The 25,581-nt window shown below is 66.2% G+C and overlaps 2 protein-coding genes across 11 annotated transcripts in view; one reads left to right on the top strand and one right to left on the bottom strand.

The window, feature by feature from the left end:
* Positions 1-1,493, top strand: part of BAIAP2 (BAR/IMD domain containing adaptor protein 2) — a 47,633-nt gene extending 46,140 nt beyond the window's left edge. Inside the window, exon 15 of one of the 3 annotated variants that reach the window (XM_056332748.1) lies at positions 205-1,493. In XM_056332748.1, coding sequence (XP_056188723.1) covers positions 205-274 — 70 coding nt within the window. In that variant the 3' untranslated portion in view covers positions 275-1,493. The remainder of the gene's footprint in view (positions 1-204) is intronic. The other 2 variants (XM_056332693.1, XM_056332722.1) reach the window with 2 other exon arrangements.
* Positions 1,379-25,555, bottom strand: AATK (apoptosis associated tyrosine kinase). 8 transcript variants are annotated; one of them, XM_056332659.1, is made up of 17 exons: positions 17,682-17,774; positions 15,695-15,781; positions 14,034-14,167; positions 12,724-12,865; positions 11,757-11,836; positions 11,539-11,657; positions 10,934-11,021; positions 10,628-10,761; positions 9,815-9,899; positions 8,929-9,050; positions 8,580-8,729; positions 5,332-8,476; positions 5,033-5,180; positions 4,698-4,943; positions 4,298-4,512; positions 3,317-3,405; positions 1,379-1,923 (listed from the first exon to the last, which is right to left on the bottom strand). In XM_056332659.1, the coding sequence occupies exons 3-15, from the start codon at positions 14,076-14,078 to the stop codon at positions 4,484-4,486; spliced, it is 4,533 nt and encodes a 1,510-aa protein (XP_056188634.1). In that variant the 5' UTR covers positions 14,079-14,167; positions 15,695-15,781; positions 17,682-17,774; the 3' UTR covers positions 1,379-1,923; positions 3,317-3,405; positions 4,298-4,483. The 8 variants fall into 8 exon arrangements, with proteins under 8 accessions (XP_056188634.1, XP_056188619.1, XP_056188608.1 ...); XM_056332644.1 differs by lacking the exons at positions 15,695-15,781; positions 17,682-17,774 and adding an exon at positions 25,341-25,555; XM_056332633.1 differs by lacking the exon at positions 15,695-15,781 and having other exon boundaries at positions 12,724-12,911; positions 17,682-17,993.
* Between the last annotated feature and the right edge of the window lie 26 nt (positions 25,556-25,581).

Raw genomic sequence — 25,581 nt, forward strand, 5'->3', positions numbered from 1 at the left:
TGGCTGACAGCCCCACTGGGGCTTGGGCTGACCCTCGAGGGACACCCCGCACAGCTGCTGCAGCGAGCCGAGCCGCCTGGGCTCTGCAGCAAAAGCTTTTTGGGGTCTCAGCAGGTTGACGCTCACTGCGCCGGTGCCCCGTCCTCACAGGCCCCTGCTGCCACCATCCCTCCTGCTAAACTCTGTCTTCCTCTTTCTCTGCAGAAACCCCTTTGCCAACGTCCAGCTGAAGCCAACGGTGACGAACGACCGCTCGGCTCCGCTCATCAGCTGATCCAGGAGCGCTGGCGCCCGCCGTGCCACGCGGCACTTGCTGCCACCTCCTCACCGCTGCATGTCCGGCTTTCCAGGACTTCATTTTTAGGCGGCGTTTATTTAATCCTGCTGCTTTGAAAGCCAAAGGCTAAACCTAGTGCCCTAGTTCTTGCTTCTCTAGACACAGCTTGTTCGTCTCGGTGGCAGAGGGTTCCACCGCTGCCATGTAGCCTGTCCTTTGCCTGCGCAGAACTGGTGCCATGGCAGCGTGTCCCCCAGCCGGGGTTGCTTCTAGGCTTGGCAGCAGCTCACCACAGCTGGGAGAACGGCCTCAATCCCAGGGTGAGCTGTGCTTCGGGCTCGCGTGGGGTGGACTGGCAATGGCAGCGGGGAGACGGTCCCCCTGCTCCCTCTGCCCGGTCAGGAGGGACCCCTGGGATGGGCGGGATAGCTGGGATCCCCCATGCAAGCCAAGGGGGCGGTGGGAGCTGTAGGCAGCTCCCAGGCTCCTGCAAGACCCCGGCTGCCCACCCCGGGCTGGGAAGCAGTGGGATGCTGGCGGCGGGATGCCAGCACTGCAGCCCCCGCCAGGATGGGGCCAGTGCCGGTCCCAGAGGCCCTGCACCACCAGGTCTCTGTATATGGTAGGGTGTTACGGTACTGCTGTAAAATATAAGCTAGGAAAAAAATACTTGTGGAGGTGAGGGCTCCGCTTAAGTGTGCCTTGGGGTGCCTGGGGCTGTGGGGTTCCCGGCAGAAGGGGCACCCTGCTCCCCTCGGACAGGCTCTCCCATCCAGACCTTTGCTTGGCTCTTTGCTCTTCCTCTGTTACTAGGGCTGCATGAGAAAGAGATAGATGTAGATAAATATATATATATACTTGCTAAGCTTATTGCTGGGGTGTGTGCCCACGAGCAAGCTGGCTCCTGGGCAGTTCCCGCAGCTCCCAGCTGCCGCTCGCTCCGAGCCGAGCCAGCGCGCCGGGGGTCGCACCCTTGCCAGAGCCAGGGAGAAGGGGGTTTCCAGGCAGGAACCGTGTCTCCTGCGGGTGGGCGGTGGTGTGCCAGGCAGCACAGGAGCACGGGGCGGGGGGCAATGCCCTCAGAGGTTTTTGCCTTTTCCGTTATATTTGTCATTTTGCACTTTTTAATGGCTAGTGCACTGCGGGCCGGTGCTTTGCGGAGCCCAGAGAGCCCAGGCGTGGGGGTCGCTGCCTGTGGGATTCCATGCAGCCGGGGCTCTTCCCCAGTCAGACGTGGTGGCTCATCGCTGCCGTGTCCCCTCCGATGGCTTTTTGGCAGCTCCGCTGCAGGACAGCAGCTTCTCCTGTGGCCGCCGGGGCTCTGGCTGCACACGAGGGCTGGGTTCGCTGGTTGACGCGCAGCTTCTTCCTCTCCCGGGGCTGGAGCAGATAAGGGGAAGGGGGAAGCAGATGGGGCAGGGGCAAGGGGAAGGGCTCTGCTGGGGAGCAGGGCAGCGGGTGGGAGAGAGCTGGGGGATCACAGTCCAGCGTGGGGCAGGGGGCAGGCCGGGGGTCCCCTTGGTCACTGGACCAGCGTTGTCCTCTTCCAGCCCCCCCGGGACCCCCCGGGCAAAACCCCCTGGGCTCCAGCCAGCCCCCGGGGCTTCGCTGCACCTCCTGGCTTGGTGGCACCTGCAAGATGTAACCTGAAATAATTTTTTTGTGAGAAAAAGTAATTTATGAGCAATAAAATCCCCCCCTACCCCCTTCCCACCCCCAGTGTTTTCCTTGGCCAGAGGCATCCGCCTGGCCCTGGAGCATCGCTGGTCTCCATCCCAAGCAGCCCCGGGCTGATGCGCAGCATCCCTGCGTGCCAGGCAATGATCTGCGCAGGAAACGGCTGAAGATATTTTAAAAACTTTATTATTGGCCCGATGATATTTGACACACATGCTGGGAGCTGTATGGAAATCAGCACTGATAAAAAATACAGCAGTTATGACCCGTATTGATAAAATAGACAATGTAATAATAGCCTTTCTATTAAAAAAAATATCCAAGACACAGCTCTGTCCTCATGCTGCCATCCAGAGGCAGGGACCTGCGGCACCATAGACCAAACCTGGGCTGCTGGGGTCTGGGCAGGGGGCAGGACAAGCAACCCACCGCCCTGGGTGCAAGGTGGGCGCCTGGAGAGGGGGGTCGAGCAAACTCTCCCCCCACCCCACAATGCAGAGCAAGCCCCCTGTAATGCAGCCAGGGTGGCGGGGGGGGGGGGGGGGGTGTGTGGGGGTGTGGAGGGGCGGGCACGGGGGGGGTGGGGGGGGGGTGGAGGGGCGGGCACAGGGCGGGGGGGAGCTGTGGGAAGGGCACCCCCCTGGGTGCATCCCACTCCTGCCCAGCAGCACCCCAGCACCAGCAATGGGTGCTGCACCCCATGTCACCGGCCAGCGTGGGGCTGTGGGGGTGGGGGGAGCAGGTAGTTACAAGCCAGGTTAGAGCTTAAATAAATCACTTAAATAAAACAGTAATTGTCATCAGTGGCTTGCCAACTGGCGGGGGGAGGGGGGTGGGGGTGGGGGTGTGAGGATGGTATGGGTCAGGCACAGCTGCCCTGGATTTTGGGGCTGAAACTGGGGTCCCACCTGGACCCTGGCTGTCCCCTGGGAGTGGGGTGGGGGGTGGCGGTGGGGGTGGGAGGCACAGCCCCCTGGGCCCCTACAGCAGCATTCTGCCCACCAAGAGGGCCCCAGCTGGGGACCCTGCTCCAGGCTGGGCTGCCCATGAAGGTGGGCAAAGGGTGGGCAAGCGCGGTGCTGCCAGCACCCAGCACCAGGCTGGGCCCCGAGCAGCGCTGTGGTGCCGGAGATGTGCTGAGCCAGGGACAGGCTCGTCCCACGGCACTGGGCCCTGGTGTGGAGCAGAAACCCCCCAGCCCCAGCACCTGCCCCATGCCACGTAGGTGCGTGTGTGTGTCCGTGCACACGTGTGTCCGTGCACGAGCACGTGTGCCCTCACCCCATGTGCATGGGGGGTGGTGGGAGCCAGGGGGGCTGCAGGGGATGGGGCGGAGGGTGGGGGTGGGGGGGCATTTCTCACCTCAGGGTTTGGTCTATAGACCCCAAAGGAACCAGCCCTGATTTCAAGGTTTCGCTCAGCTCCGCTTTACTTCCATTTCCTTCTGGAAGCTGGAATTGCACAATTATCCTAAGCCTCAAATGAATAAAAAAAACCCCAACAAACCCAAAACAAAACAAACAAACAAAAAAAAATGGAACAAAGAACTGCAAGCGCCCACCCCCTCCCCCCCCCCCCACCCCCACCCCCCCCACCCCCCCCCGCCTCGTTATGTATCTTTGGCAGCACTAACTTAAAATCGCATCACTGTGGGTTCAGTCAACAGCAAGTTTTGTTTTTAGGGTGGGTTTGGATTTTTTTTATCCTTTTTCTTTAAATACAAAAATAGGTGGGTCCCGGGGGTCCACCCCATGTGGGTGGCAGCCGGGACCACCCCCCCACCAGCCCTCCTCGTGCTGCTCCCCACTGCAGCAGGGCAAGGGTCCCGCCAGCCCTCAGGGTCCCTCACCGGGCCAGGACTGCTCCCCAAAATGCAAGGGAAGGGGGAGCTCCCCAGCGCCCCCCCAAGCCATGCTGCCCACCCTGGGCACAGGGGGCACGAGAGTCAGCAGCAGCCCCGGCACAGGAGCGGGTGCACTCGAGGCAACATCAAGCAGTGGCAGCAGCCGGCAGCCCCTTGCTGTCAAATGCCGTGGGGCGGCCAAGCCACCACGAGGTGCAAGACCAAGTGCACGGCACAGAGGAGGGACGGCATGGGCGTGTGGGGACAAACACTGCCTCGGGGAGCACACGTGGGCAAGAAGCCAAGGGGGAAGACTTCACTGGGGGGGACACTCGGCAAATGTTAGCAAGGTCAGGGCACTACCCTTTAAATGCTATAATTTTTTTTATATATATATATATATATGTATATATATATATATGTGTGTCTATTTATACACACACACAGCCACACGCGCGCACACACACACACACACACACACACGCACAGCTGTCACCCACCGCCTGGCCCCGGGCCCTGCCGGCCCCGCTCCCACTCGCAGCAGCAAACGAGCTCCTTCCGATAAAATCTGCCTAAAAAAAATCCAGAGCGCGGTCTGGGAGCCCACAGCCAGACCCCGCTCCCGGTCCCGCCAACCTGCACGGGTGCCAGTGCCGGGGCACTGCCTGGCCGGCATCCCGGCTGGCTCACTCCCGGTCGCCGTCTTCGCTGCTGCCTGCAATGAGCAGAGAAGCAGCATGAGTGGGTCCCAGCGCTCCCGTGGGACACCCATCCCCATGGAGCGTCCCACATGCTGCTGGCTCCCACCACGGCTGGCACTGAGGGACAGCAGCTTTCCGGAGTGCTGAGGGTGGCAGGGGGTCCCAGCCGCCCACCCAGCAGCACGCCAGGGGGACTCACCTCCTATGGAGTCCATGTCAGAGTCAGAGACGTGGGTGATGGAGAACCGGGACACCGGGGCAGGCGAGACCGTGAACCGGGAGAACTGGATGGGCAGCACCTGTTTCTGTGCCGGCACCAGTGCGGGCAGGGTGGGCAGCTCAGGTACAGCCGCGTCGGGCTCTGTCGATGTCCCCGTCAGTGAGGCCATCAGGGACGGCTTCACCGGCATGAGCGGAAAGTCGTCATCCCACTCGAAGCCACCACCTGCGACACAAGAGCAAGGGAGCTAAGCCCACTGCGAGGGTTGCCACAGCCCGGCCTGCCACCCCCCCCATAACCCCCCAGCCCCTCACTCTCTTCCGAGGCATTGCCGTCTGAGGAGTCATCCGAGGTGCTCAGCCTGTCTGCTGGGCTGGGGGGGCTGCTGCCGGCAGGGGGCTGCCCCAAAGGCGGGGGGGGCTCCGGGAAGCTCTGCTCAGCCAGCTCCCGCGTGGGGCTTTCCTGCACAAGGGGAGATGGGCAGAAAGGGACCCTCACTGGTGGCACACCTGGGGATGGCTCCCACCACCGGTCCCTGTGCACAAGGATGGCATCCGACAAGGCAGCGGGGCTGTGCCCAGCGCCCAGGTCTGCCCACCCCATGGTCACCCACCTGGTCGAAGAGGTAGATGGTAACATCATCGTAGAAGGAGACGGCCTTCTTCTTGCGCTCCAGGTCCTCGCAGAAGGACTCGGAGAGCAGGCTGGGCATCTTGAGAAGGCTGCGCAGGTTCCTGCTGCTCTGGCTTTCGGCCACCACGATGGGCACGGCCGCCGGCTCCTCCTCGCTCTCCTCGCTTTGCTCCTGGATGTTGTAGCAGCGCAGCTCCTCGTCTGACTCGTCGCTATCCTCCGTGTCCTCCTCCTCCTCCTCCGGCTCCTCACAGCACTCGGGGGCAGCCGGCCGTGGCTCCCGGGCAGACAGGAGTGGGGAGAGGCCGGGGGGAAAGTCACCCCCCCGTAGCAGTGTGCTGGGACCCCCTGGCGCATCGCCCACCCCAGTCCCCTCCAGGGGCAGCCCCGGCGTGGAGGGCACAGTCTGTTCACCCTGAGCCACGGCTCCCCCAAGTCCAGGGGGGCCCTCGGGCATGTGGGTCCCTCGGATGGACACCGGCTCCCCAGGGCTCGCCAGCACCGGGGTCAAGAAGAAAGCCTTGGGTGGCACAGAGCCCGGGGGACAGACGTCCCCACTGGGGCGCGCAGAGCTGCCCGGCACCAGCCCCGTGCCAGCGGGTCGCTGCTCGGTGCCAGGCACCTGCCCCGCGGGGGTGGCCGGGGTGCTCCCTGCCTCTGCACCCTGCCAGTCCCCCACCAAAACCCCCGCTGCCAGCACATCCACTGCCACCTCGAGGCCAGGCGCTGCTGGGGGGCTGCTGGGTGCTCCCGGGGGGTGCAGTGGGTCCTCTCCCAGCATGGGGGCTCGCCCTAGGTCCTGCGCAGGGGACCGGGGAACCTCCTCTGCCTCTGGGGTCTGGGACCCATCACTGTCCTCCTCGTCCTTGGGGCCGCGCTCAGCCTCAGTGTCGTAGTCGGAGAAGTAGGCAGAGTCGCGGTAGGGGTTCTTCTCAACGAGGCTGTGCAGCTCAGCCCCCAAGGAGGTGGAGAGCTGCGTTTCGGGGGCCAAGCCCTCGCCCCCCGGTAGCCCCGGGGGTGGCTTCCCCAGCTGGCTGAAGGCCTCTGCCTCTCGGGGCTCATGGGGCTCTTTGAGGACAAACTCAGGGGACTCATTGTTCTCAGTGTCATAGCCACTGTCAAGGGCCTTGGGCTGGCCGGCGGGCGCAAAGGCGGTGGGGCTGAAGACCTCGCAGGAGCTGGCTGTGGAGGGGATGTCCAGCGACTCCAGGGAGTCTGGCGTCCCCACCTGCTTCTGCAGGGACTTCAACACTGGGGCCGCCTCCACCCGCTCCACATAGTCCCCGGAGAAGTCAGTGAAGACGCCAGAGGTCAGCTCAGCTGTGTCCTCATCGCTCCCCTCGTCGGCGCTGGGGAAGCTAGAGCTGGAGAATGTCTTGTCTGGTGTCCGGTCCACGTTGCTGGCAGCGCATGTGCCACTGTCAGTGGCAGCCTCCCCGGGCACCGGCGTGGGTGCCTCGGCGGTCTCCGGTGCAGGCTGGGTGCTGTCTGTGCCAGGCTCTGTGGGGGATCCGGCGTTCGTCACGGTGGTGCCAGCCACGGGGGTGGCCTCCCCCAGCCCCACTGCAGCCATGGCGTGGGGCAGGGGGCTGCACGCAGGGCTGCTCCCCTCCACGCTCTCATCCGGGTGGGCATCGTGCTGGGCCCCTGCCGGAGCTGGCAGGGCCGTGCCGGGGCCCCACGGTGTGCCGGGGCTGGCAGCCAGCGCTGCTGCCTGCGAGCGGCCGGAGGTTGATGAGTCACGGCTGTGCCAGGCCTGACGCCGCGGGGAGGGCGAGCGGCACGGAGAGGAGGAGCCGCCGGCAGTGCCGGGGGGCTGATCCTGCCGCGGGCGGCGGAAGTCGTGGCCCGGCGGGGACCCCCCGAGCTGGGGCTGGCCGCGTGGCACGGTGCCCAGCGGCTTGGCCATCAGCCCCCGGAAGGTGATCATACGGCGGTAGCACCAGCTGTCGCCAGCCGGGGGTTCGCGGGACGGGGGGCTGCCACTGCCAATGTTGTTGTTGGAGGAGCTGTTGGAGGCCCAGGGCTGCCGCTGAACCAGGGGGCTCGCACCCTGCGGGCGGGGGGCACCGGGGGGGCTGTCCTCGCCCAGCTCCAGCGCCACGCTGTCCGGCCGGGCCCCGCTCTGCCCCAACAGCCGCCCGCCCGGCAGGGGTGCCTGCGGCTCCCCGTACTCCCGGGGGCTGTAGGTGCAGTTCACCGACGGGGAGACGCCCAGGGGGTCGGTGAAGATGCTGGGCTGGAAGGCGGGGATGGCCCAGTTCTGGCTCCCTGGCTGGGTGGGCTCCTGCTCCAGCAGGTACCCCTCGGCCCCATGGCTGGGGGACGGCTCGTAGCCCTGCGGCTCCTGCCCCGGACAGGGGTAGGGGTAGTACTCGGCACACTCCCAGGAGCCCTCGGCCGCCGGCGCGTGGCCCAGCAGCGGCTCCATGCTGAGGGAGACGGTGGGGCTGCTGTCGGAGTCGTACGTGCTGCCACTCTGGGCACCCTGGGCTCTCCAGCAGGATGGGGGGCGCAGGGACCCCCGCTCACCCGCAGGGCTGTAGGCGCACATGGCATAGTCCAGCTCGGCGCCGCCCTCCCCAGGCCCCTCGATGCGGATGTAGTACTCGCTGCCCAGCGAGGGGCTGTGGGCACCCAGGATGGGCACCACACCGGGGGCCGGCAGGCTGGGGCAGCCCGGCGGCTTGCACTCGTAGCAGGAGGGCGAGACCCCCAGGCTCAGGCGCCCCGCCGTCGTGGCCGGGTAGTAGAGGTCGTGGTACCGGGCGGCGCTGCTGGGGCTCAGGGACCCCAGAGGTGCCTGGAAGTGCTCGGTCTTGGTGTGCTCCCACTTGTACTCGAAATTGAGGCCGTGACTGGTCTCCATGACAGTCAGGATGTCATCCCCATCTGAGGGGAAGCCATCGGCCGAGAACTGCTCCAGCAGCGGGAAGGAGGAGAGCTCGGGGCCGTGGTGGCTGGCGCTGGCACTGCCGTTGGGTTTCATGGAGTTCCAGCGCTTCTCAAACTCCTCCTCCACTTCCGTCGCCCCTTTGGCGCAGAGGTAGGAAAGCAGGAGGTGCACCTCCTCTGCCGTCGGGCGCTGCTCCGGCTGCAGCCAGCAGAACTGCATCACCTCGTACCTGGCGTGGCGAGGGGTGAGGGTCAGCCCCAGCCCCCTGCCCACCTGGGGACCGGGAGAGGGGAGGGGGCAGGATGTGGCCGCAGCCCGGCCCAGGTCCTCACCAGCGCTCTGACAGCGAGAGCTTCAGCTGGGGCTTGGGCAGCTTGAGCTGCTGCTCCTTGATGGCATAGGCAAGCACTTGCCGATCGGAGTAGTGGTCATAGGGCTGGCTGCCCAGCTCAAACAGCTCCCAGATGGTGACACCCAGCGACCTGCGGGCAGGGCAGGGGATGCTGGGGGTGGGGATGGGGACACCCCGCCTCGATACCAGCCAGCAGCCCCAAAAACAATCCACCCTGATGCATCCTACTGCGGCTGCACTCCTGGCAGACACTTCCCCCTGCACCCTCCGGCCACCAGCCCATGCCGTGCCTGGCAACAGCCCCCAGTACCCCCCAAGACCCCACTCACCAGACGTTGCTGGACTTGGTCTGGTCCACGATGAGCAGGTTGCCATGCACTTCATCGATGAGCTCGGGTGCGATCCAGCGCAGCGGCACCCACAGCTGGTCGGCCGTCACAAAGTAGTCGTCCTGCCAAGTATGCAGGGTCAGTACGAGAAGAGAACGTCAAACCTACACGTAAGGGACTGGCCACACCACAGCAAGAGCCACCCCCTGCCCTCCCCGGCCACCCATCACTGCACCCCAGCTCCCCGATCCCCCCTGGCATGTGCTCCACTCGCTCCGCTCCTCCTGGCACCCACCTCTCCCTTCTGCCTCCCAGCGCATCCTTCCTTCCCCTCTGCCAGCTGCCCCTGGCTGCCCACCCTGAGCCCCCCCCAGCCCCAGCCCTGCAATCCCAGCCCTGCCGGGAGCTGCGAGCAGCCAGGAACCAGCGGGATGGTCAGACAGGGACAGACAGCCAGCCCCCCCACGCTGATGTGCTGGCAGCTGCCTGCAGGGACCTGGCCCTGGCAGAGGGGCATGTCCTGGCCAGCCCAGGCAGTGGCAGGGAGCCCCAGCAGCATTGCACTCCGCTGGGCAGGGGGACAGGGCATTCGGGGGGAGCGAACCCAGCTTTGTGCTCACCGGGAGCTGCCAGCCCTGGGGTACAGCCTCGTCCTGGGGCACAGAGTCCCTGGCAGGGTGGTCTGTGGGGCAGCAGCCCCCACCCCCACTGCCCCGGCAAAGCCCAGGGGCCAGGGGGCTGCCTCGGCACAGCTGCGGAGGGGGACTGTGTGTGCGGCAGGGGGTGCGGGGCTCAGTGCAGCGCGTCCCTCTGTGCATGTGTATGTGTGGGTGCCATGGGGTCCCAGCGCAGCCCCCAACCCCCTCCTCTCCCAAACCAGCCTTACTTTGTACTTGCAGTGTGAGAGCCCGTAGTCTCCGATCTTGACGGTCAGGTCGGCGGTGAGCAGGCAGTTCCGCAGGGCCAAGTCACTGCCAAGCAAACCCAGTGCTGTTACCACCACCACGAGGGGTCGGGGGGGGGGCACCCACCACCTGGAGGCCGAGGGTCTGTGCTTGGGACCCCCTGGGCAGCGCCATGACCAGCAGGCTGGCAGCGGGAGCGGGACAGCTGTACAGTGGCAGGGCCAGTGGTCTCACTGCCAAACACTGGGCGTGCCGATACCCAGCCACCAAATGCACAGCAGGAATGCCTGCGCGGCTCCGGCTGCGCCTCCGTCCATCCACCCATCTGTCACGCGCTGAGCCAAGCAGAAAGCGGCTGTCCCCGGGCAACGTGAGCCCTGGCACGGGGCTGGGCTCCCGGGCGGCTGCTCCAGCCCTGGAGGGGTCAGGCAGATGGGGCACACGCGAGACCCCGGAACAGCAGGGTCCACCGAGGTTGGGATGCCTGTAGGAAAGTCCCTCTCTGGCACAGCTGGGCACCCCACATCCCCCCAGCCACAGCACTGGGCACTCTCGTGGGGACCCACCTGCAGAGCCTGGCTCAGGTGGGGAAGGTCTGGCGTCCCCCGATGGCAGCACGCCCCCTCCTCAACAAAATCACTGATGCTGGAGTCTCTGTCTGCAACTCACTCAGCACCAGGATATTGTTGGGCAGGAGGAGCAGCGGTGGTGCGGGAACACCGGCATCCTGCAGACCCCATAAGTCCAGACACTCCGATTCCTGCCCAGCCCCCCGGGGTGCCAGGCCAGCCTACCTGTGGATGTAGTTGTTCCTGTGCAGGTGCAGCACGCCGCAGGCCACCTCGCACGCCATCCTCTGCAGGGTCAGCAGGTCCGGGGTCATGGCCTCAGCCCCCTGGCAGCTCCGCAGGTACCCCTTCAGGTCACCCTGCAGGGCAGTGCCACCATCACCCTCTGCAGCGCTGGGCTCGCCAGGGGCTCAGCTGTCCCCAGAAGGGCAGAGCACCCATGCCCCCCATCCTGCCCTGCCTGCAGCCCTACAAGCCCCTCCGCAGTACTGTGGGGAGCAGGACAGCACACGGGGCACGCACGGCACTCACCAGAGGGCAGAACTCCATCACCAGCAGGTACGGGGTGACCTCGGCGCACTGGGCCAGGCACTGCAGCAGGTTGGTGTGCTGGAGGGCCCTGTGCGGGGCAGAGCAACGGGGCACATCGGCACCGCGCTGGCTGGGGCGGGGGGACAGCGGCAGCCCCCAGGGAACCATCTCCCTGCCTCCTCTGCTGCTGCGCCGGGGGCCAGCACGGGGGCTGCCGGGAGCGGGTACCAGCACGTCCCAGCGCCCCGGGACACACCACAAAGGGACATTTGTCCAGCTTTGCTGGGGCAGGGAGCAGCTCAGTGCCCCCCCCACCCCCAGCCCTGTTCTGCCCATGACCTCACTGCAGCCCGCTGCCCCCATGCCGTGGCCAGCGGCTCCCAGCACAGCTCCTGGCCCACCATGACAAGCCCAAGGCAGACAGCAATGGGGCTGAGATGGAGCCGTGCTCCCCAGAGAGCGTGGCCAGGCACCTCCACCGACCAGCCCCGGCTCTGCTTGGCAGCCAGACGTGGCACAGGGGGGACCAGGCACCATCCAGCAGCATCCCCACTCCTGGCTGTGCCTGGTGCAGCAGCAGCACAAGAGAGTGACCCCAGATGTACCTGTACGGCTGCGCTTCCTCCAGGAACTGCATCTGGTCCTGCACGCTGGCGCTCGCCTTCAGCTCCTTCACCACCACCTGAGTGCTGCTGATGCCCGAGTTCACCTCCCCCAGGAACACCTGGGGTGAGGGACAGGCTCGTCCCCTCTGTCCGAACCCCAAACCCCACAGCCAGCATCCCACCGGGTGTCCCTGGGGGACCCTGTCCCTGCCGCTCACCTTGCCGAACCAGCCATGCCCGATCTCCTTCAGGTAGAGCAGGCTCTGCCGCCCCAGGTCCGCCGACTTGAGGAGCTGCACTGTAACAGAGCACATCCAGCTGCCTGTGCGCCCTCCTGCCTGCCCGCCCGCACGACCCGCCGGTCCCAGCCCAGCCGTGGCATCCCCACCGTGCCAGCCGGTGCCAGGCCTTGCACTGCCCTGGGGTGCTCCTGAGCAGCCCCCACCGCAGAAATCCCCAGGCAACCCGCAGCCAGGGCATCCTCCTGTTCAGGCATCCTCCCGCTGGCCGGGGGACACGGGGCACTGGTGACCCCAAATGAGCTGGCTCCCTGCCCCTTCTGCTCCCCAGGGACCAGGGAGAGCAAAGCCGAGCCCAGCGTAAGCTCTGGCATTTAGCCCCTTCCTGGCTGCCCCCGGCGCAGGTCCTGCCCCTCAGGCACCCGTGCCAAGGGCGGGCAGCAATGGGGCCATTGTTGGGCTGCGCCATGCCACCTCGCACCGCGCAGCCCTGCCACACTGCTGACATTCTCTGGGCCAGGCAGTGACGCTGGGCCAGAGGGGGATGCGGCCAGGCACCCCCCACATTCCTCTCCCACTCATGGGCTTGTTTACACGGGATCAGGGCTTGTGGGTGTCACAGTTCGGGGTACCCGTGCCCTGTCCCATGCTAGCGGGGGTTGCGCTGTTTCCCTGGGCTGGTGCCATGCACAGGGCTGGGGACAGGCCACCGGTGACCCTGACACAGTGTGACAGCGGCAGCACTCCCCAGGGACTGCCGGTGCCTGTCCCCTGCCCAGGAGCTGCTCCTGCCAGAGCCGGGGCTCCGCTGGAGGAGGGGAGCAGGGGCGACCCACCATCCCCACCCCACAGCCCCTACCCCGCAGCCCGGTGATGCAGGACCCCCCTCCAGCTGCAGCTCACAGGGGTCCTGCACGGACCGATGCCTGCCCCTGCCCCGGCTTACCTGAGCGCCCCGGCTGCTTGGCCATGGGCAAGGAGACCTTGGTGAGGGGCAGGACGTAGACCTCGGGGCCATGCTGGGGGGCAGGCGAGCCCTGGGCCGAGAGCTCCGTCACGTAGTCATCCCCCTCGGCGTTCTCAAACTCCTGGGCCGGGGGGCGCGCGGGGGGGGCACACACCGAGCAGAGACAACTGACCCTGCAGGTTCCCGGCTGCCGACAGCCTGCCCCACAGAACCTCGCCGCCCGCCGCCCCACTGGGGTCACCCGTGCATTGCACAGCCCTTGGCATGGGGACCCCCAAGTCACACCCTCCCAGCACACAGCCCTGCCTGTACCCCAATGGCAGACACACACCCCACCACCCCCGCCATGGGGATTGCCCTGGGGCAGGCACCCACTCCCCACTGCCCCATCCCATTACCTGGCTACGCTGCCTGGCCAGCCCCCGGCCCCTGAAAGCTGCCTGGGCGAGCAGGTAGGCGATGGTGAGCATCTCGCCCTGCCCGCGACCAGCCCTGCCTCATGGTGCTGCCAACCCCGCCAGTGGTGCCATGCACTGCAACCCACCAGACACGGGCAGTGGCCAGCCCCGGCCGTGCACCCCTATATAACCCGTGCGGGGGCACGAGGGGGCTCATTGTTCCCCTCCGGCACGGTGAGGTGCTCCAGCCGGTGTGGGACAGTTACACAACGGCCCAGCGTGTTCCCCCCCTGCCTGACCCCCTCCCCCCCGCGGGCGCCACAAGCCTCCACAAAAATCCCAGCAATTAGGGAAAAACTGTTTCTCGGCACATTCTGTGCCTGTGAGGTCAGGGTGCCTCCCACCCCCGGGGGTGTGCGGGTGGGACTGCCACAGCCCTTAACCATGCCGTGGCCTAGCCCCGCACAGAGCTGGGAGCCCAGATGGGTCAGGATATGGCCTGCAAAGATGCTGAGCCCTGCAAGGTCCATGCTCTGCAAAGCCAGGAGCCCAGCTGGGTCAGGACAAGACCCCCACAACGTCCATGCTCTGCCGAGCAGGGAGCTTGGCTGGATCAGGACATGACCTCCAGTGACACCGAGCCCTGCAGCATCCAGGCTCTGTGCTGAGTGGGGATCCTGGCTGGGTCAGGATATGGCTCACAGCAATGCCGAGCCCTGGCAGCACCCTGGCAGGCAGGGGTGCTGAGCTCTCCTTGCGCAGTGCTCTCCTGAGCTGGGCTACATCCTGCACTGGGGCTGGGGCTGGCCCCAGGAGCCACCGGGCACCTCTGTCCTTCCTGGGGAGAAGTCCCTCCCATCCCAAGACAAGCCCCCCATGGCCCCAGCTCACCTTGAAGCCGATGTCCCCCTTCTTGCAGCACAGGCAGGCCAACATGAGGAAGATGAAGGTGAAGAGCCCCGAGAAGGAGACGGCCACGACGGCCAGTGAGGAGGACCAGGAGAGCTCACTAAGGGGGGTGCCGTCTGCAGGGACAGGAGGGGTGTGGGCTCAGGGCAGGGCTGGGGGGCACCAGGGCAGGGTGAGGCTGTGCGGGGAGGTCCTGCCCGGGAGGGGGGTCACGGGTCATGAGGGCACACTGGGGCTGGTGGGGGCTTTCGTGGGGCGTGCTCAGGAGGTGCAGGGGTCCCAGCACCATTGTGATCCATTCGCTGGCTCAGCTCATGGCCAGGACAGGTGGGGGGCCAGGGCGGGACCCCAGAGCCACAGCAGGACCCCAGTGGAAGACTGCATGGAGGGGGTCGGGGGTACGCTCACCACAGATGCAGGGTGGTAATGACACCCCGTGGAGGGGGGCTGCACCAGCTCAGGGGTCCCAGGCACCCCTGCCCAGCCCCAGGGTTTGCCCTCCAGTGGGTACGGCAGCAGGAGCAGTAGCCCCAGCCCAGGCGGCATCCCAAGGCCCGATGATGCTGCTCCTGCAGGAACTGGGAGGATGGGAAGCTGGTTCCCCGCGCCCAGGCAGAGCCAGCTCCTAACCTGTCCTGCCCACATAGATCCCCCAGGGGAAGGGTCTGCCGGAGACCTGCCAGCGCTGCTGCGAGCCCTGCCCTGGCACAGGGCAGACCCTGCTCCCACCAACAGCGGCAGCTCTGCCTGTGCCCCCCACCATCCCACGTGCCAGCGGGGCAAACCACAACTCCTGCCCCTGGCCCCACACGGGCCCCGGACCCCTGGCACAGGGACACAGCTGTGCCCCACACCTTCCAGGCACCAGCACCCCCCGAGTGCCAGCACCCGCTGCCCACGCTGCATCCCCTTGGAGCGGCTGGGAGCACGGGGGGCCCGTCCCCCCCAGGCGCCTGCCGTCGGCTGCAGCTGCCACATTACTATTCTGCCCAGCGCCTGCCCAGACAACCGGCGCAATTGTGGTGGGAGGAAGCCGGAAGGCCATGGCGCTGCCAGCAGAGCTGGCCTTGCCGAGGAGCCACACGCAGTGCGCAGCGCCATGCCCTCCCTGCAGGATACGGGGCCGGGACGGGTGCCCTGCCCTAACCCACAGCACCACTCAGCCCCATCTCCTGGCCCAAATCGCCAGCCAGTGCCGCGGTCTCTCCGCAGTCCACCGAGCACAGTGCCAAGCCCCTCGGGGATGCTCACGGCAGACACGTGGGTCCTGCGCATGGACCACTAGGCATTGCCCCACCACCGGCCCTGCGCCCCGACCACGCTGCCCCCCGCGCTGGGGCTCAACACCGCACTGCCAGCTCCCGTGTGTCCTTGAGAGAGGCACCTGAAGGGCATAGAGGGTCTGGGGGAAGGTCCTGCCTTCCTGGCAGAAGCCGGCAGCCTGTGCCCAGGCACTGCCCGGCACCATGCAGCACGGGCATGGAGCACCCCAGCTCCCACAGCACCCCGGCTCCCAGCACAGCGGTGAGCAGATGTGCTGGCCCCGTGCGCCATGGCACACCCCGGGCCACACCAGACTCTTCCCTGGCGCTTGCAAAATGCTCCAGAGCCATCTTCTGAGGCTGGTGGATGCAAAGCCGAACCTGGGAGGAGCAGGGGGTGGCGTTCTCCCTCCTTTCAGCTGGTTTCCATGGTGAACACACTTTGCACCGCGAATGTCACCATTTTCCCTGGATAGTGGGACAGCAAAAGAGAAAATGACTCACTGAAAAGAGCCTTTTGAATGTCGACGGGGAGCAGAGCGCGGCGACAGAAGCCCTTCCAACGGGGCCTGTCAGCTGAGCCGCCTCTCAGCCGCGGCTCGGGAACCAGAGCCCTGCAAACCAACCACTCTCCAAACCGAGGGGCTGGCCAGGTCTGGCTGGTCCTGCCTCAGTTTCCCCACCTGCACAACCAGTGAGCTGGGAGCCATGACCAGCCCAGACTGGGCTGGGCGCCGGCACAGGGGCACCACCACCACCATAACCCACGGCCACTGCCTGGCTGCTCAGGCAAGCAGGCACTGCCCTTGCCCGTAACCACAGTGCAGGCGCTCAGTACGGTGATGGGAAACGTGGCATCATCGCAGAGGCCAAACGCTCCCAAAACCAGGTCGAACAGCCCTGCAGCAGCCGCTGCCAGAGCACCAGGACACAAGGAATAGGGGGGCACAGGGAGCACCGGGGTGCGGGGTGCAGGGAGCAGGGCCTGCTGATGCGGTCTGAAGGACCCCAGGGCTCTCAAAAGAAGCTGGAGACCCCACCACATCCTGCACCCCATCCTGAGGCTCTGCCCACACACACACACACACACACACACAGGAGGAGTAGGGTCCCCTGGCACTGGCACTGTGCCCCACTCTGGCCTTGGTGCCTGGCACCAGCCCTGAGCCGCTCCCCTGCCTGGACGCCCACCCCGTGATGGCCTCTGGGGCAAGGCTGGGGTGCTCGGAGCTGAGCAGGGGGTGCAGGTGGGCGCATGCAGCACGGTGGCAGCACTGCTGGGCTGGGAGATCAGCACCCCACGGCTGAGCCCTGCACACCATGCCAGCACAGGCACCAGGCTGGGGTCAGTGAGGAGGGCATCACCACCCCAGGAGGGCCAGGACCCCTGGCACAGCGTCGCCTGGCTCCATCACAACACCCCCACCCCAGCCATGGGGGTCCCATGGGACTCTTTCCACCGCAGCTCTGCAGCACTCCCACCCAAACCGCTGGTGCAGAGCCAGCCTCGCCACGGGGGTCAGGATGAGACCGGGCAGCTCAGCGTGCCCAGCCCGCAGGAACTGCTGCATCACTCAGGTAACCCCTTGCCCCCAGGGCCAGCCCAGGCCAGCCACCCACCCAGCAGGGTGCTGTGTGCAAGCCACACACCACTGATCCCCCACCCCAGCCAGCCCCACAGGGTGGTCTGGTGGCAGCAGCGAGGACACAGCTCCAGCCCCAGGGGGACCTGCCCCAGCCCCACGCCCAGCCACATCAAATGGGAGTGTACTGGCAGCGGAGAGAGACTGGGGATGCCAGATGCACTGGGATGCAGCGGGATGCGGTGGGGTGTAGCGGGATGCGGTGGCATGCAGCGGCATGTAGCAGGATGCAGTGGGGTACAGCAAGGTGCAGCAGGGTGCAATGCAATGCAGTGGGGTGCAGCAGGATGCAATGGGGTGCAGTGGAATGCAGCAGGATGCAGTGGGGTGCAGCAGGAAGATGCAGTGGGGTGTAGTAAGACGCAGCAGGATGCAGTGGGATGCAATGGGTACAGCAGGGTGCAGCAGGGTAATGCAATGCAGTAGGGCGCAGCAGGATGCAAGGGGGTGCAGTGGGATGCAGCGGGATGCAATGGGGTGTAGTGGGATGCAGCGGGATGTAGTGGGATGCAGCGGGATGCAGCAGGATGCAATGGGGCGCAGTGGGGTGCAATGCAATGCAGCAGGATGCAGCGGGGTACACGCTGCCCTCCCACCCCCGCAGCTGCCGCCGCGGGCAGAGCCCCGCCTGCGCCCCCCGCCCTCCGCTCCGAACGCGGCTCCTAACGGGGCCGGGACCCCGCCGCCGGCGCAGCACGGACCCCCCGACGCCTCTGCTGACTCACGTTCGCCGGGGGCCGCGGGCCGCCCCGCCGGCCATGGCCCGGTGCGGCGGGGCTGGGGCGCTGCCGCGGCTGCTCCCTCGGCCGGAGCGGGGCTGACGTGTGCGGAAGGGCCGGGCCGGGCCGGGCCCCCCCGGCGGCTCGGGGCTCCGGGCCCGGGGGAAGCCGCGGGCAGGCGGGACCCGGCTGCTGCCCACCCCCGCCCCCGGCCGGCCAGGGCACACGCGGTAGCTGCAGGGCAGAAAGGGGGGCGGGGTACGGCACGCCGCGACCACCCCTCTCCGCTGCTGCCTGGAGCTGGTGCCAGCCGCAGCCCCGTGCCTCAGTTTCCCCATCTGTAATGCACAGAGCGGCGGCGCCCCGGGAGCACGGTCGGTGCAGCCCCCCCGCCCCGCCGCCCCCACCCCAGCCACGATCTGGCCCCGCAGCCCAGGGAGCAGCACCCTGCAGCGGGCACCCAGCCGGGAGAGGCAGGGTTCGGGCAGGGAGCAGGGCAGGACCCAAACACACACGACCCATTGGCACCTCCAGCCACGGGCTCGGGCTCCCCTGCCCCGGCAGCTCTGCCAGCACAGACACAGCCCTGGTAACGTGTTAATCCCCAGATCCATGGGCAGCTTCCAAGAAAGCAATTTTACACCCCACAGGATGAGTGCTCTGCTCACCCACATGCATCCAGGCGGCAAGAAACCATCCACTGCCATTTAGCATGCAAGCACGAGGCTGCTCCTCACAGTTTGCAGCTCCAGAGGGAAACTGAGGCACTGGGAAGCTGGGCAGCAGGGACGAAGCTGGGCCAGCCCCAGCTGCTGCACCCCTGAGCCCGGGTCCCTCCTGCCACGGGACCAGCCACGGGGCTGGCACTACCCACCGATGCCAGCGGGGAGCCCGGCACGGAGCCGGTACCTGCAGCATCCTCCACCAAGACGCCGCTGGAGCCAGGCATCCACCTCGCAGTAGCCGGCTGAAACCGGGGCACGAGGAAGCAGCACCCTGTACCCCTCAGCCCCAGAGACCTTCTCCCACCAGAAACAGCCAGGCCATCCGGGCAACCTCTCCAGTGATTAATAGATCAGTTAATTTTAAATGCAAGGCACGCCTTGTTAATCTGTTCTCCTTATGTATCTTTTAATGTGGGCTTATTTAACCAGTGCAGAAGTATTTTTAAAGGATTGATTTTTGCCTCTTAATTCTGGTTTTATCACCTTGGGATGAATTAGCAGTAAAAAAATAATTAGATGGAAAATAAAAAAAGATCATCCATCATTTTCTAACGTGATGAAATAAAAACTAGGACTGTAGTAAGTACAGGCCAAGCCACATCATTGTTGTGCATACACCGAGTGTGTCAGCCTGATTAGAAACAAAAAATCAAGTTCCTCCATCAAAGCCCGCCCTGCTGCAGAGCCAGGTTTCCAGCCGGCACAGCCCAACCGCGATCAACTTTCTCCATTTTCTGAGAAAACAATAAAATATTAAAAAAGCATGCAAAGCAAGATTTGATTGATTATTTAAACCAAATTCTCTTGCTTAGCGTTTTAAACCAGGTCTGAATCAGGGGCTGTAAAGCCTCCCATGCCGGCAGGGATGCTACAGCTGCATCATGGCAAGCCCACTGTCCCGAGGGACTGGGAGCAGCCACGGCCCTTGGTGCCCAGGGGAGCACCCAGCCCCCTCACACCCCAGCAGGGACCCCGCCAGCCCCATGCCAGCAGCAGTGCCAGCGCCGGGGCCGGCCACAAGCATGGCACCACGGTCCCGCTACGGCAGCGTGCGGCACCGACCGAGACGAGGCTCCAGAGCAGCATTTACGTAACAGCGGGAGAGGCAGCACGGAGCGGGGCAGCCTATTTTTATCAGAAATGCTCAGCGGCGTTATGAAACAAGCAGCTTTGGCTCCAAAGCGGAGCGGTGGAGGAGCAGGCAGAGGGATGCTCCACAGCCCAGGCAGAAACCCAGGCATGGGGGTCTGGTAACGGGAGGGGCTCTGCCCCTGCCACAGAGCACCCCCCTCCTGCCACCAAGACCCCAGCTGGGAAGCCAGGGGCTCCCCTTTCACCTGCCCCCCGTCTCAGAGCCAGGCGGTGCCATCACCACGAGGATCACCAAGCATGTGGCAGCAGCCAGGGGCATGTCACAGCCCTGCACACCCAAACGCTGCCCAGGGGCAGTGGGCAATGCGTGCGGAGGGGACCCCAGGGATGGCCAACCACTGGCTCCTCCACCGCTGGCAGAGCGAGAGGTGGCCAGGGCCACCCAGAGCCACAGTGGCCGGTCCTAACCCTGAGCAGCAGCACATGCTGAGGGCCCTGTGTGACCCTGCCAGCATGTGGTGGCACGGTGGTCCGTGCTGTGCTGCCAGGGCTGCTCACTCGAGTGGGTGTCAGGGAGACAGACCCCTGCTCCCAGGCAACTGTCAGGGCATCCCCCACTGCAGCCCTGGGAGGCCAACACAGCCCAGATCCCGGCCACCCCAGCCCACAGCATGGCAGGGAGCGGGGCTCAGCATCGAGGATGCTCAGAGCACAAAACTGCGGGGATGCTGGACACCCACCAGCCCAGCACCCCTCTGCACCACACCTGCTCTCAGCCAGCCCCACAGCACCCAAATCACCCATCACCCACCTGCGCGGGTACACACGGACTGGGGAGCCCAGAGAAAACCCTGCTTTGCCATAGTGCTGGTGGCAGGGATGGCCCGAGGTCCCAGCCCTGCTCCCAAGCACCTCCTGGGATGCAGCTGCTGCAGCTGGCAGGGCAGCGAGCACCGGGAGGAACATGCAGCCTCACGGGTACTTTGGAAAGATGAAGGCCCGTGGAGGCTGATGCGGTGGCCCGGCAGCGGGACACCCTGGCACAGCTGGGATGGGAGCCTGGGAGCACCCATGGGGACGCGCTCCCTGCCCCGGCGCAGAGAGCAGAGCCGGCCCCTGCCCAGCCAGGGGGGCAGCGCTGCTCCATTTACTGCGTCTGCCTACGCTGGAATTTTCCTTCGCTCCAGTAATTAAAACAAACTGCTTTAACACGGCTGCTGACACCCGGCTGCAGAGGAGGATGCCGGCCGCAGCTGGCAGAGGGGAAGGGACAGGAAGTGGGACCCCCGACGCTCGCTGCCTTCGTCCCAGGCTGCGGGACACTGGCTCTGCAGGAAATCCTGGACCTGCTCCCCTTTCCTCCAGCGCTGAGCCCCCCCACCGCTGGCAGCCCCACGTCCTCTCCATCCCTCGGCCAGCCCCAAGCACCACTGGGAGCCCCATGCCAGCTCCGGTGCCAGCCAGGATGCTCCCTGTCCCCTCTGTGCCCCCGGCCATCAGGCCAGGCTGGAGCAGCTCTCAGGGCTCAGCTGATGGCAAATGATACTACGGCAGTGACTGCCCTAAGACGCCACGCGGCACGCTCCACCAACACTTCCCCGGGCTGTCAGGGGGATTAATGCCCAGAGGAGATTTATTTTCCTGCCACTGGGCACGCTGAGTCAGCACAGCTCAGCTCTTCTCCACGCCAGCCCCATCACCCTCCAGCCCCACGCCGAGCCGTGTTCCTGCGGGGTCCCCCTGGCTCAGTCACCCACAACGAGCAAAGCCCCGCTGGGGACGTGCCAGGGCAGGAGCAGCTGGAGGTGAGCAGAGCCCTGAGCAGCTGCAGGGCACAGCCAGGACCATGTCCATCCTGGGCAGCGGATCCCGGTGCCTCCACGCTGGCCGAGTGAGTGCCGCACGGGGTAGGAGCAGGCTCAGCTGTGGGACAAGAGCAGCCCAACAGCCCCTTTGACCCGAGCGCAGGAGCTGCCTGACCCGGCAGGGATTTTCCAGCCCAGGGAATTAGCAGGATGGCGAGGCAGCATAACACGAGCGAGGTAAAACCTGGGAAGTGCGAGTCACCGGCTCTGCCTGCCTTGGCTGCAGGCAGCCAGGACCGGGCAGACCCCTAAATGCAGACCCCCCCAGTGGGATGCAAAACTCCCTGGCTTAGTGCAGCCCCCCAGCCACATGCAGACCCCTTGTGTCAGCGGGAAGGATGCAGCGGCAGGTGCAAGCGCAGTGCCCCGCTGCAGCCCCGAGCCTGGGAGCATGCTGGCGGTGCCATTTCTGCCCCACTTCCCCCAGTGCCACCGGGGCAGCAAGGCTGGTGCCAAGGTGGGCTGTGTGGCGTGGCGAGGCGGGCGCCAGAGCCCTGCTCTGGTGGGGAGCACACGGTGCCGGGGAGGGCAGGGCCCGTGGGCTGTGCCAGCACATGGTGTCCCACTGCCGGGCAGGGAGCCCGTGAGTCACAGCCTACTCCTCCTGCTGGGAGCACGGAGCCCTTTCAACCCCGGTGTATTAATTTCTCCTAATTGGCTTTGACAGGGATCCGTATCGCCATGCAGAACGTAATCGCCCGTGTGCGCGGCATGGGGGAGCGGGGCAGGAGCAGCACGCCGAGGGAGGGAAGGAGGGGAAAAGGGGGGAGCAAAGCGGCACCCCTGGGGGAGCAATGCTGCCGGTTGCCTGGATCCGTCCCCCCCACCGAGGGGGGCCCAGCTGCCCTGCTGCACTGCAGTGCTGCATCAACGCCATTTCCCGCGGCAGCCCAGCCACTAGGCTGTGCCGGAGCAGGGGGCTCACCATGTGCCACCCCACCGCTGCCCAGCCCCAGCATCCTGCAGGCACCGGGACGAACCCCCCGCCTGCGAGCCCGGCTCCTGCTGCCTGCCAGCCCGGACAGACGGCCAGGCCCTGTGCCGCTGGCACCTCGCCGGGAGACGTGTGGCGAGACGGATGCTGGCCCTGGCGCTGCCCCGGCTGTGCTGGGCATTACACCTCTCGGCAGCCACCACCTGCATCTCCCGCCCGAGGAGCTCCCACCTCCCTGCCCCAAATGCCCCCTTTGTACCCCAGCGGTACCTTCCCCCCATCCTCCCCCAGCATTCCCAGCAGCATGGTTGGTGGTGGGGTGGGAGCATGGGGGGTGCCTGCCCCCCATCTGGGTTGCCAGGGTCCTTGTGGGTGCTGTGGCCCCTTTGTCACTGCGGTCCCCCAAGGCCTTTCCCATCCTTGTGCCAGGAGTGGATGGTGATGCCGGCTGTTGCTGCTGCTCAGCCTGGGGCAGTGGATGGCAGCGCGGGGCAGCCAGGACCAAAAACACAGGGCTGGGGGCACCACCCGCCCTCCCTCGGCCTCAACCCCCCCATCCCCACCCAGCACCTCAAGCCCCCGGCTCATCCCAGCACAGGCACGCAGGGCCAACACACAACCCCCAACTGCAGGGTGCTGGAGCAAGGAACGACAACACCGCAGCCACCAGCAGCCAGCGACACCTCACCGGTGCCATGGGAGGGCAGAAAGGCTCGGGCAGCCCCAGGGAAGACCAAAAGGGGAAGAAAAAATAGGCGGGGGAGAGAGGATGTTTCTCACGATTTCAAAACACACTCCTGGGTCTGAGACGGGGAAGTGCAGGCTGGGAGCAAGGGGAGCAGCCCTTTCCCCCAGCAGAGACATCCTCGTGTCCCCAAGCACCTGCCATTGGCTTCATTGAGAGAGACTGGGGTGCCACTGACCCCAAAGCAAAGTGCTGCCCACCTGGGTGACACAGGGGATGTGGCACTTCTGCCCAGTGCCTCCACGTGGCGTCTGCTCAGCCAGGCTGCAGCAGCTCATGGCACTTCCAGGACAGGGAGTGGGCACCCAATTCCCATGGGAAGGCTGGGAGATCCGGGCTACAGGATAGGGCAGGCAGCATGTTGGTGCCTCTCACTGGCAGGGCGGTCGGTGCTCTGCCAGTGGCTCCAGTGCTTCGTGCGCCACACGGGAGCACGTCTGGGGTATGGCCTGCAGATGGGCAATGCAAGACAGGAACCATGAGGCCGCTGGGCTGGGACACCTAGCCGGAGCTGCCAGCACCAGGAGCGGTGCATGCTGGCATGGGCAGCCGGCACAGCCCAGCATGGGCACATCCGACAGCCAAGCCGAGCAGCCTCACCAAAAACAGAAGATGAGGCTGGAGCACAGGCTGCTGCTGTTGGCACATCCCATCCAGCCCCAGGTGACACCGCTGTCACTGCATCCCGCTGCCGGCTCAGCTGCCTGGCCCTGGCAGCCGTGGCTTCTCACTGTCCCTCTCCAGGAAACACAAGGACGTGGGGCCAGTGCCACCGTGCCCTGCAAAGTGCCTCCTCTTCCACACTGGCCCAAGCAAACCCCAGGGAAAGGAGGCTGGCAAGGGCAGCCGGTGATGCCGTGCAGGCAGGAGGTGCTGCCAAACGGACAAAATCAACAAAGCTGTGAAAGAGCGAATATGGTTTGTTCCCCCCTTTAATTCCTCTCCTTGCCAGTAACTGTGGGTGGCAGCTGTACGGCAGCAGCCGAGCCCCAGGCCCAGGAGCGTGGCAGCATGGCGATGGGCAGCGACGGAAACCTTCTTTCAGAAGGATTTTCAAATCAAACCTGGTCCGCAAATCCCCAGGTTGACAGGATTAGCATGGCAAATGGGGCGCCTCACGAAAATGCAGAGAAAAATCACACCAGAGGCTGAAGCCGGGGAACAGGGCTCTGTTCCCAGCGTTACCGCATTTTAGATGCAAATAAAGAGGTTTCCTCTCTAACAGAAATCGATACCGAGCAGGCTGGGGACAAAGTCTCTGGCAACGGGGACATGGTTTGGTGAGTCCTGGTGTGGTTCATTTTTAAATCCCTCCACGGATTCAGACCGTCCGCAGCTGCCAGGGGAGCTGGAGCAGCGCGAGGCGATGGAGGAGGGATGCAAGAGCCCGGCTGGGAGGGATGCAGGAGCCCGGCACCGACAGCCCCGCTGCCACCACCGCGTCCGGTACCGGCCTTTGGTTTACCTCCTTTGCGGTGACGGAGGCGGCAACGGGAGCCGCGGCAGTGCCGCTTGGCTGCCCGAGCCCACCACGCGTTCTGCCCGGTTTGGTAAACACCGGGCTAGCCCCGAGAGCATCGCCAGCTCCCTGCCCACCTCGGCGGCGGCTCCGCGGGCGGCGGGTCCCCGGCGGGAGGGCGGGAGGCACAAGCCCTGCACCGGGATGGCCGCGAGGCGCCGCCGGCGCGGAGGGGGGGGCTGCTGCGGCAGCCCCCAAACACGCACACACAAAAGCAGCCCCTGCCCCGCTCCCGCGGCTGCAGCATCTTCCTGCAGCTGCGACGCGGCCGAGGCCGGAGCGCGGTGCCTTACGTAACAGCCTGCACCCCGAAACGGCCGCCCCCTCCCCGAGCCCCCCAGAGCCCCCCCGGCCCCAGGGAGACCCACAGCCCCCCGGGCAGCGGGGTGCTCAACCCCGGCACCACCTGCCTCCCTCGCCCCATCCCCACCGTCCGCGTTGTCCCCTCCCAAGGCGGGAGATGCCTCCGGAGCCGCCGCAGCCCCGGGGAACAAAACGCCGCCGAGCTGCGGCAGCGCTGCCCCTGCCCCTGCCCCCCCCCCCAACCCCCCGGCAGCACCGGGAGCCGTAACGTGCCCTTTGGCGGCGAGGGGATGCTTCACCCACGGTGCGGCACCGGCCACCGGCGGCCGGTGCGGGGCTGAGCCGGAGCCCGGCGGGGACCGCGGCGGCAAGAACGCGGGGGGACGGGGGGCTGCCCGGGAGGGACCCCCGGGGGCACCGTGGAAGCTTCGGCGGGGCGGGGGGTCGCGGGGGCCGGGTGGCCCCGGGGCGGCGGCACTCACCGGGGTCGAAGTGGGAGCTGAAGGCGAGGCTGGGGCTGAGGAAGGCGGCCGACATGGCAGCGGCGGCGGCGAGGCGGCCCATGGCGCGGCGGCGGCGGGAGCCTCACGGCCGCCGGCTGCCGCTGGCCCCGCGCTGGGCACGGCGGCGGCGGCGGCGGCGGCTCCTCCTCCATGGCGGCCGCCGCGGCCCCGCGCCCCGTGCCCCGGGGAGGGGCCGCGCCGCCGCCGCCGAGCGGCGGGA

This window comes from Falco biarmicus, chromosome 1 (genome assembly GCF_023638135.1).
Source record: "Falco biarmicus isolate bFalBia1 chromosome 1, bFalBia1.pri, whole genome shotgun sequence".
In the NCBI taxonomy this organism is placed as follows: Eukaryota; Metazoa; Chordata; class Aves; order Falconiformes; family Falconidae; genus Falco; species Falco biarmicus.

Bases quoted from the DNA above. Each gene is read 5' to 3' on its own strand.
- AATK (XM_056332644.1), bottom strand. From the start codon at position 25,422: ATGGGCCGCCTCGCCGCCGCCGCTGCCATGTCGGCCGCCTTCCTCAGC. The intron at 14,168-25,340 runs GTGAGTGCCGCC...CTGTCCCTGCAG, and splicing joins CAGCTCCCACTTCGACCCCG to ACGGCACCCCCCTTAGTGAG. The intron at 9,900-10,627 runs GTAGGCTGGCCT...TTTGCTTGGCAG, and splicing joins AGGAACAACTACATCCACAG to TGACTTGGCCCTGCGGAACT.